This window comes from Rhipicephalus sanguineus, chromosome 7 (genome assembly GCF_013339695.2).
Source record: "Rhipicephalus sanguineus isolate Rsan-2018 chromosome 7, BIME_Rsan_1.4, whole genome shotgun sequence".
Classification (NCBI taxonomy): Eukaryota; Metazoa; Arthropoda; class Arachnida; order Ixodida; family Ixodidae; genus Rhipicephalus; species Rhipicephalus sanguineus.
In genome coordinates this window covers 31722026-31731762 of record NC_051182.1, presented here as the reverse complement: position 1 = coordinate 31731762, position 9737 = coordinate 31722026, and the positions used below count along the sequence as shown (strand labels likewise).

The 9737-nt window shown below is 41.6% G+C and overlaps 1 protein-coding gene and 1 long non-coding RNA gene across 2 annotated transcripts; both read left to right on the top strand.

Moving 5' to 3' along the window:
- Positions 1 to 532: 532 nt before the first annotated feature.
- LOC119400658 (uncharacterized) lies at positions 533 to 5408 on the top strand. Its single transcript, XR_005185142.1, has 4 exons — positions 533 to 721; positions 3971 to 4160; positions 4233 to 4430; positions 5279 to 5408. It is a non-coding gene; the product is annotated as an uncharacterized LOC119400658 (long non-coding RNA).
- A 460-nt stretch (positions 5409 to 5868) lies between these two features.
- LOC119399365 (uncharacterized) lies at positions 5869 to 9016 on the top strand. Its single transcript, XM_037666182.2, has 5 exons — positions 5869 to 5913; positions 6022 to 6224; positions 6437 to 6596; positions 7259 to 7393; positions 7805 to 9016. The coding sequence occupies exons 2-5, from the start codon at positions 6066 to 6068 to the stop codon at positions 7813 to 7815; spliced, it is 465 nt and encodes a 154-aa protein (XP_037522110.1). The 5' UTR covers positions 5869 to 5913; positions 6022 to 6065; the 3' UTR covers positions 7816 to 9016.
- The last annotated feature ends 721 nt before the right edge of the window (positions 9017 to 9737 follow it).

Sequence of the window (9737 nt, the reverse complement as noted above, 5' to 3'; positions counted from 1 at the left end):
GCTTGATTTTTTGTTGCATTGCATAGCACTGGAAGCAACTGTTAAAAAGCAGTATAAAGAATAAAAAAATCAACGCATGAAGTAGTAAAAAGACTGGAAAAACAATGCCTCCTGCCGAGATTCGAACCCCGGTTTTTTGCGTGGGAAGCAGACATTCTACCTCTGAGCCACGGCGGGCTGAGTGCTACCGATCGCAGCGCCCCAAGCGGCGTTACGGTCGTTTGGCTTCACTTTTGGAAGCTCGTTCCGGGCACTCTCCAATTCTAGGTCACTCTACTTGCGTGTTTACAATTTGTTGCTGCGCGCCGCCATTGCTTGATCATAGTTGCCAACTGTTATAACTGCCACCGCCATCCATAAACGTAGGCCGCCACTGTTTTTCATTTCAGCTGCTAGTAAATTTGTTTTTACCGCATTTTATAACTTTAAAATTATGCACAGTGGAGTTATTACACTATTGAGCTCACGTTTATATCGTTTTAAAACTAAAATTGCGTCTATCATCATCACTGCCATCACAGTAGCGCGGGATACACTGTAGGGGACGGCCGCCATTTCTTTTGTATGATTTCTTGGTAACGCGAAGCGGGCTTTTCAACAACTTCCTCTTCGAGAACTGCGTACCTGGCTTCACGCTCCGTAGAGGTTCTACACGACTGGAGATCCCGTGTCTGACTTGCGGCCGTGGACGAGCTCCTTGTCTGAGTATTACTTGACCAAGGTGAGCGGGACCGCGCGCTTGTCAAGGCTGTTATCCCTTGTATGCAACCAGCTGCTTTCTTGCTTGTAGTCGCTAGAAGCCATGTGACAGTTGTGACTATCAAATTTTGTTAGGATTTCTACAAACATGCAGAGGCCTCGCAAAAAGCTCGTTACGGAGAAGGCATCGCGGGAAGCAAGGAGGACACATCTGCTAATTGAACCCTTGTGCGCTGTGCAGGAGTGTTTGGGAGACAATGCGTGTGCGGCTTCCGCCACCCAGCCATGTAGAGGAGAGCCACAACGTTTGGCAGTTGCAAAACATGATGACTTAGCTGTGCATAGTGAATGTAGTAGTGCCTCGCATGAAATCGCCCATTTTGCGAATCGTGATGCCGATTCCACACAATCGTCAAATAGTTCGTCAGGTGATTCAGATGATTTGCCTGGAGCCTCATGTCAAAACTCGCATTTTTCTTCTGTGCCCGTTCTTTCATCAGAAGAAGTAGCACCGCAAAAAGAAAGCTTTCGAGAGGCTCTGCGTCAATGGGCAGTTGAGAATAACATAAAGCGCAAAGCATTAAACCAGCTATTGAAGCTGCATAAACGTTACAGCATCTTTTCCGAACTTGACCTCCCTGATGACGCGCGTGCACTCCTCAAAACGCCGCGACTAGAAAACACCGAGTACTCCGTGGTGGCCCTGTCTCCGGGCGAATATTGTCATTTTGGTCTCGCTGCCGGGCTTAAACATTCGTTGAAGTTCGTGAAAGACCCTCCTAGTATTGTTTCGCTCATTGTCAATGTAGATGGTCTGCCCCTTGCAAAAAGCTCAAGAATGCAACTTTGGCCTATACAATGTAGAGTTAGTAACTGTGGTGAGGGCTTTGGGCCATTTGTTATCGGGGCTTATGCGGGGCCTTCAAAGCCGCATTCATCCAATGCCTTTTTGAGAGCTTTTGTTGATGAGTTGCAGTATTTGCTGGCGAATGGGCTTGTTGTGAATGGCAAGCCAATTGAGGTTTGTCTGAAGGCTCTTGTTTGTGATGCGCCAGCACGGTCTTTCGTAATGATGACCAAAGGCCACAGTGGCTACAATGGCTGTCCCAAGTGCTGTGTTGAGGGTGCATACATTGGAGGCAAGGTTGTGTTCCCCGATTCAGACTGTCCCCTCCGCACAAATGCTAGCTTCAGGCAGCAGCACGACTCCGAGCATCACAGAGGAACATCAATTCTTGTTGAGTTGCCTCTTGACACTGTGTGCGATGTTCCTCTCGACTATATGCATGTTGTTCTGTTAGGTGTTGTGAAAAAGCTTTTTTCCCTGTGGCTTTCAGGTCCTTTAAATGTTCGACTGGGACCACTTCAACGTCATACATTCAATCAGCAAAGCACTGCCTTGCGTCGCTACATCCCGCGTGAATTCCCACGTAGGCCTAGGGGTGTCGATGAGTTAGATAGATGGAAGGCTGTTGAATTTAGGCTTCTTCTGCTCTACACAGGGCCTCTTCTTCTCAACGGCATTCTCGCAGATGACATTTATAAACATTTCTTGCTTCTCCATGCCTCGCTGTCAATTTTGGTTAACAAGCAGTTGTGCAGTCAACATGCTGACTATGCCGGGGCACTCCTGAAACATTTTGTTGCCAGTTTTGCCCATTTGTATGGAAAAGAGCACATGTCGTTCAATGTTCATTGCTTGTTACACTTGTCTGATGACGTCAAACGCCATGGTGCATTGGACTGCTTCAGTGCGTTTCCCTTTGAAAACAATATGAAGCAATTAAAGAGACACCTTCACAAACATGGGAAACCATTACAACAACTTGCAAATAGAATGGCAGAGGCACAATCAGCTGCTTCTGAAGTGCCTTGCAGGCAACATGATCTTATTCCCAGACAACCTTGTGAAAATGGTCCACTCCTTCCTACATGCTGCCTTCCATGCTTCAAAACTCTGAAGTATCAAAATTTTGTACTGGGCATAGAAGAGCCGGACAACTGCTGCATGCAGGGTGAACATATTATTATTGCAAGAAACATTGCTTCCATGAGGGGTACAGAAGAGATTTGCATCATTGGTCAAGAATTTTTGCATAAAAAGATTTCTACGCACACCCCTTTGAATCTTCAAGACTTGATATTTATATTGTTTCAGGTCTTTCAGACCTCAAAGTGTGGCCTGTGAGCAATGTGCGAAAAATGGTCAAGCTCCCATGGAAGACGCAGTTTGTAGTAATGCCAGAGTTGCATACCATTTAGTATGTGTTCCAAGATTAGCTCATTTTAGTGTCGTGTTCTGTGCTTTTTCCTCGTAGCAGTGAGGAACTTGTTCTGGTGCTGACTTTTCCCTGAATACTCTTATTTGCCTTCACACAAGCTCTTGTATGAGTGTGGTAGCGAATGAGAGGCCTTACTGAAGTTTTTTTCTGGCTGCTGTAAAATAATTCTTCATGCCACTAGACCGTGCCACAATATTGAGGAATTTGGGCATCTGCAGCTGTTCGAAAGTATGTGTAGATCCTTTGTTGGCTCACAGCTGCTCGTTTCGATTCCCAAGAAATGTTGGTGAGTATAGATTGTTTTCCAAGCATCTTACGTGGGGATCCTTTAAAGCGTTTTAGCAGGACCATTGACAACAGTTCTATAAAAACTGTTGTGGCCTGTCATGTAGCATCTTATTTTGGTATCTAACACAGCGTTATTACTTGAACTTTGAAGTTGAAGTGTGGAGCTTGTTTTCTGCTGTTGACATGTAAACCTTTCATCTCCCGATTCTAAATGTCTGGCTTCATGTGCAAATACATTTCCTATGGCTTGTCAACGATGCTTTGACTTAAGGTTTTATCATGTTGCGATGAAGGCATTTTGGTACAAAATTTATTTTTGAACAGCCAACATGACTATATTTTTGTCGTATAAGCAGATGTCTGCCTTTGTAGCTTGCCAAACGCTGAGAGCTATAGCTTGACAAAGCTTGAAAAATTATTTTGAAACATGCTTCTCCTAGGCCAGGTCAGTGTATTCTATGTTCAACTTAATTCTTGAGTAGCTCTCTGCTATTGTGTAATTGTGAAAGCCTGATCATGATTGAGCATGTAATGGTCACTTATATACATAGTTTCCATGGTACTATTCTTATTTGAAGCAACAGTGTGCTTATAGTAATGAAAATTTGTATTGTTTGCGAAGTTAAAATGCTTTCTTGACGAAAAATTAGGAAGTGCTGTTTTGTGCAATGGTGGCACTACAATTCAGAATTCTTTTCCAGATGAGCTATGCTATTGTGGAGTTCACTGCCTCTAAAGAGGTTGAAATTGTGCCAACTACTTGGGTCACCGGGAGCGTGTGCGTCTGGCCGCATAATGTAAAAGCAGAGAAGGCTGGGAAAATGGCAAAGAAGCAGCATCCACCACAGTCATGGTGGAAGCAGTATGAAATTGCTGTGAAAGGTTTGTTCGGTAAGCGCATTTCAGTCACCTTACGCCTTAAGCCAGGGGTGATTATATTGATCACATTTTGCACTTTTTCAGTTACCTATGAACATGCCCGGAAAAAGCTAAATGACAGTCAGTTCCATTCAGACCTGGCCAGTGAAACTGAAATGCCTCCATTGAAGAGGCGTAGACGGCCACCAGCAGTCTGGAGTGACTCTGACAGTGAAGAGGAGGAGGAAGACTCTGCCACAAGCCAGCCAGGACTGCCACCTATCCCAAATAATTTTCCATCTGGTATTGTAAAATGTATTTGCCATTACTTTTCAAGATCATTGCATTAAGGACGTAGCTTTAGCCTTGCAAGCACTCAGTTGGTGCATGAGGCCAATTTTTTCTCAACCCTCTGATGTTACAATGCACCACCTCCTTTCTTTCATCTGCATTGAATATTTGGATACCAGCATTGAATAACTCCTCGTTAGAAGAGAAAAGCAGGCTGCTAGATGCATTCGTAGCTAGCCTGTTATTGACAATGCTCATGTTCCTTTATCAATAGGATTTTAAAATTTACAAAGCATATTTCCAAACAGTGAAATTAAAATGATGGGCGAGTGGGCGTGTTGGTAATTATTCATAACGAAGGTGGCAGTGCACGGTTGAAACACACAAGTAGGACGAGATGGGACGAAGTGCTTCGTCCATCTCGCTCTCCCCTGTGTTTCAGCAGTGCACTGCCAACTTCACAGTAAAATAAATGCAACGCTTGGAATGCTTTTCTGGTAAGTTCACATTGAATGTCTAGTCAGCACTTGTTTTCGACAAGTGTGAACAAGGTATTTACCTTGCATGTACACTGAAACTTTGCTAGTTGCCCCTCTGGCATTTATTCACTTGCCAAAGTTTATCATGGAGTATAGCATGAATAGAATTGTGACATTCATGCAATTGTAGCAGATTGCTACAAAAGAAATTCATTCTGCAACAATGAACTGTGGAATTGTAGCTTTGAAGTTCAGTATAAATACTGGAGCTTTTGTAAGTTTGTTTTATATAGGAGTATACTGTGCTCCACAGCCAGTGTATGGCTGCGATTAATGCTAATAGGAATCATTACGTGATGGACTACACGTATTGCTTTCTAGGAATAACCTCGAGTGAAGCAACAAGTATGCCCACATTTGGCCAGGGAGACAAAGGCACAGCAGGTATTCTCACACATATACAGCTGTCTCGTTACAAAATTACGATTTACGTGCGTATTTATTATTTTTTGTGTGTAACGAATTTAGCAACTTTCTGTCGTTCTAACCTATAGGTTAGAACCACAGATAGCTGTAAAGCTTCTTAAGAGCCATGCATAAATGAATTCTCAAGCATTGTAGAAGCAAGGGGATGAACCAAAATATGTTAACCTCCATAATTCAGTTTTATAATTGAACTAGTAAACCTTTTCTATCGGTAATTTCTTTGCTCTGCTAGGCTCTTTGTCACTATCTGTTGCACATCAGAATTTCTAACAAGTAGAGCGGCTCTTGTGGCTCACTGCTCTCGTTCTTCGACACTGCAGGGACCCAGTTGTCAGAGACAAACTCGCCACAAGGTACGTCTGATAACCACTCTGTTGATGAAGGTATGTGCCAGATAAGGGAGGTCAAAGTTAAATAAATCATTAGCCAGTTACTCCAAACTACTAATGAATTGAAATTGTGCTTTTCAGGTTAACAGACAGCGCAAGAACGGCCACGAAACTCGCCTCATGATTGTTGTGTAGAGAAGAGTACGCACATTTTGAAAGATATGAATGCAGTTTTCAGTAAAATGGTTTGCTTAAAATGTTCTTGAACCCTACTAAGTTTTAATAGCGTTTATTTACAATATTTTTCAGACTTCCAGCGGCATGTGCTACGACTGCTGAACACGCTTCGCTTCATGCTGGAACAGCAAGCGGACACCCTGAACAAGTTGTGCGATATGCTTCCCACTTCTTCAGTCACCGAATGCGCAGAGCTCTTAGGCCATCCGCTAAGCAGTCTTGAAGAACTACAAGAGTTCGACGACAAGCTCGATGCTGGAAAATTTAAGATCCTGGTAAGGGGGTTATGTTTTTTTTTCAGTTCATCGAACTCATAATGAATATTCAAGGTGTTAAACACTGCTGTTTTGCAATATCAAGAATGTCATGGGTTTTTCGTACATTGCTTACTTGCTTTATGACTTAATACTCTTTTTCGTATTCTAAAACATTCACATCATCCAACAAGTTTCTTTGTTGAATAGAATTTCTTCTCTTTTGTACACAGGTTCATGAGTTGGCACAGCTTGGTGGGAAAGATGCCTACTGGGCAACAAAAAGAATCTTGTCATACTGCATCACAGACGAGGTTGCGGCACAATTTTCCTGGATGGGTCGAAAAGGAAAACTGAGCTTCTCCGCCTTGAAGATTGCTAAAGCCATAACAGGTGTGCTGTATAATACATCTTACTTTTGTGTTTTACACAGAATTAGCCTTCCTCAGGAAAAAAAAAACATGCTCATTGGTCTGTTTTTTTTAAGTGCTGCCCGTTTATCTATTTTGTAAGTTTGCAGTGTCAGTTATCACTATTGCTATTGGTTGCATATTTCAGCACTGCAAGGATGCTGCAATTTCACTGTGCACTTAAATTTTAATGTTGGCTAAAGAAGCCTACATGGTAAAAAATCTACAATTTGGTAGCACTCTAAAGGTCCAGGCTTAGCTTTAGAGGCTAAAAACTTAAAATATTATAGTTTGTCTGGTAAAAAGCGAAGGGCATAAATAAAGTGTAAGATCACTGTGCAACCTTTCAGTGCAAGGCAGTGTGAGGTGATTGAAATAGCAGCCGAAATAAAAAATGTAAAGCAATCATTTGATTGTTTTGGCTCGTGTTCTGCCTTGTTATCATTTGAAAAAGCAAGTGTCACTGATGTGCCCAACTCTATTCAATATAACAAATCTATTATGTGTGGAAGGACTTCGAGTAGGCAGTAATTTATTTCTCAATTTTTTGTAGGCTCAGCAGACTGTTTATGACTCTTGAAATTTGTATTTTCACCAAGACAACTGTTATTGTTGAGATGATTTAAGGAATCTTGTAAATTTCAGATGCTGCTCGCAAAGCGCCAAACGCAACCGCTGCCGACGTTGAGGCCTCTATCAAATCGTGGCTCCGACATGCCCCCGAGCGCCTTGCCACCAGGTTTCAGAAGTCAAAGCAAGGACAACTTGAGCAAGCAGCAGGTAATGGAATTCACATTGTCGCATCATGTAAAATCCTGAACAGTGCACAAAAATGTATGTTGTGCCTGTATTCCTAATGTGTAAGTGTTCTAAGCAGTCGATATGGTGAAATCTGTGTTGAGCTTGTGACCTACCTTTATACTCTTTGTATTATCTTCAGCCAGGCTCCTGTACACTGCACAAACTAGCTCGGAAGAAAGGCCCCAAAGTTCCTTACTTGTTTTACCATCTTTGTTGCTGCCCTTGTCCACATGTTTGTCCTTGTTCTTAGTTGTGTAGAAATGTATATTCCCACTTAGCAGCCGACTGAAACCATGCTAATGAGATGTTACACAGTAGATGCCTATAAAAATCCCATTTCACAAGTAGCGTCTGACAATCGTCTTTGTCATGGCATTTTTGCTGTTTCAGATACTGACTGAAACTTTCGCCACGGCCCAGCTTCTGATTCCCTGGTCGTTCTGGGGATATTGATGGCAGCAGATTGAACTTTTAGATGTTTTATGCCCTCACTTTGTCATAGTGTTGTGATGCTCCAGAGCTTCTGGTCTTTATGTTTAAATTTAATGTCTTTAAATGTTTTAGATGTATGTCTCATGCACTCATGTTTTAGGTGCTTTATAGGTTTATTTGTATATGTAGAGCCATTGAATTTAGCCATGACCATTTGTATGGATATTGTTGTGCTTGGCGAGATTAATGGCTGTGACAGATTGATGGTATGTTTCTGTGAATGAAAGTGCCCTTATGTATTGTGTCTGGGGGCAAGAAAAAAAGTCTTTCATCATATCGTGCTTAGGAGGATACAGGGTGTCCCATGTAACTTTAGCCAAACTTTAAAAATATGCAAATGCCACCTAGCTCAACAGAACCAAGGTAATGCTGTTTGCGGTCGCTTAGAGATACTCAGAATATTTTTTTGCATTCCACATAATTGCATAATAAGTCTTAATTAATTAATCAACTTCCGAAATATTAAAATTAGATGAAAAGTATCAATAAGAAAACTGTAGAGCAACATGAAAAACTCCCGATACAGCTTTCTGTTACTCAATACGTGCTACATAAAAGTGTTTTTCTGAGCGTGAAAGAAGCCCGCGAATACATGCAAAGTGCCTCGAGCGGCCAGTCGCGCGGCAATTTTGCACGTATTCGGAGGCTTCTTTCACGCACGGAAAAACACTTTTATTTAGCACGTATTGAGTAACAGAAAGCTGTATCGGGAGTTTTTCATGTTGCTCTACAGTTTTCTCATTGACACTTTTCATCTAATTTTAATATTTCAGAAGTTGATTAATTAATTAAGACTTATGCAATTATGTGGACTGCAAAAAATATTCTGAGTATCTCTAAGCGACCGCAAGCAGCATTACCTTGGTTCTGTTGAGCTAGGTGGCATTTGCATATTTTTAAAGTTTGGCTAAAGTTACGTGGAACACCCTGTATATATTTAGTGCAATCTAGTCAGAATCTGTAAGCTAATGGTGGGCTTGGTCCACATGTCCCAGCTATGCTTGTTTTTCTTTGTGGTTTTTAATTTGATGTCATAAAACTGCACTTTTAGATGTGTTTTATGCACTCACTTTGTAATCGGGTTGATGCAACAGAGCTCCTTGTGTTTATGTTGGAATTTAATGTATTTAAATGTTTTTAGGTGTCTCATGCACTCATCTTTTAGATGCTTTAGAGGTTTATTTGTATATGTAGAAGCCATTGAATTTTAGCCATGTCCATTTGTACGGATATTGGTGTGCTTGTCGAGAATAACGGCTGTGACAGATTCATGGCATTATGTTTCTTTGAATGAAAGTGCCCTTATGCATTGCTTCTGCTGGCAAGAAACAAGTCTCTCATCATATCTTGTTTTGCAGTATATATATTTAGTGCAATCTAGTCTGAATCTGTAAGCTAATTTTAGCCATGTCCATTTGTACGGATATTGGTGTGCTTGTCGAGAATAACGGCTGACAGATTCATGGCATTATGTTTCTGTGAATGAAAGTGCCCTTATGCATTGTGTCTGGTGGCAAGAAACAAGTCTCATCATATCTTGTTTTGCAGTATATATATTTAGTGCAATCTAGTCTGAATCTGTAAGCTAATTTTAGCCATGTCCATTTGTACGGATATTGGTGTGCTTGTCGAGAATAACGGCTGACAGATTCATGGCATTATGTTTCTGTGAATGAAAGTGCCCTTATGCATTGTGTCTGGTGGCAAGAAACAAGTCTCATCATATCTTGTTTTGCAGTATATATATTTAGTGCAATCTAGGCGGAATCTGTAAGCTAATTTTAGCCATGTCCATTTGTACTGATATTGGTGTGCTTGTCGAGAATAACGG

Coding starts and splice junctions, on each gene's coding strand:
- LOC119399365 (XM_037666182.2), top strand. CDS start 6,066: ATGCTGGAACAGCAAGCGGACACCCTGAACAAGTTGTGCGATATGCTT. Junction 6,225..6,436: donor CTGGAAAATTTAAGATCCTG/GTAAGGGGGTTA, acceptor TTTTGTACACAG/GTTCATGAGTTGGCACAGCT. Junction 6,597..7,258: donor GATTGCTAAAGCCATAACAG/GTGTGCTGTATA, acceptor TGTAAATTTCAG/ATGCTGCTCGCAAAGCGCCA.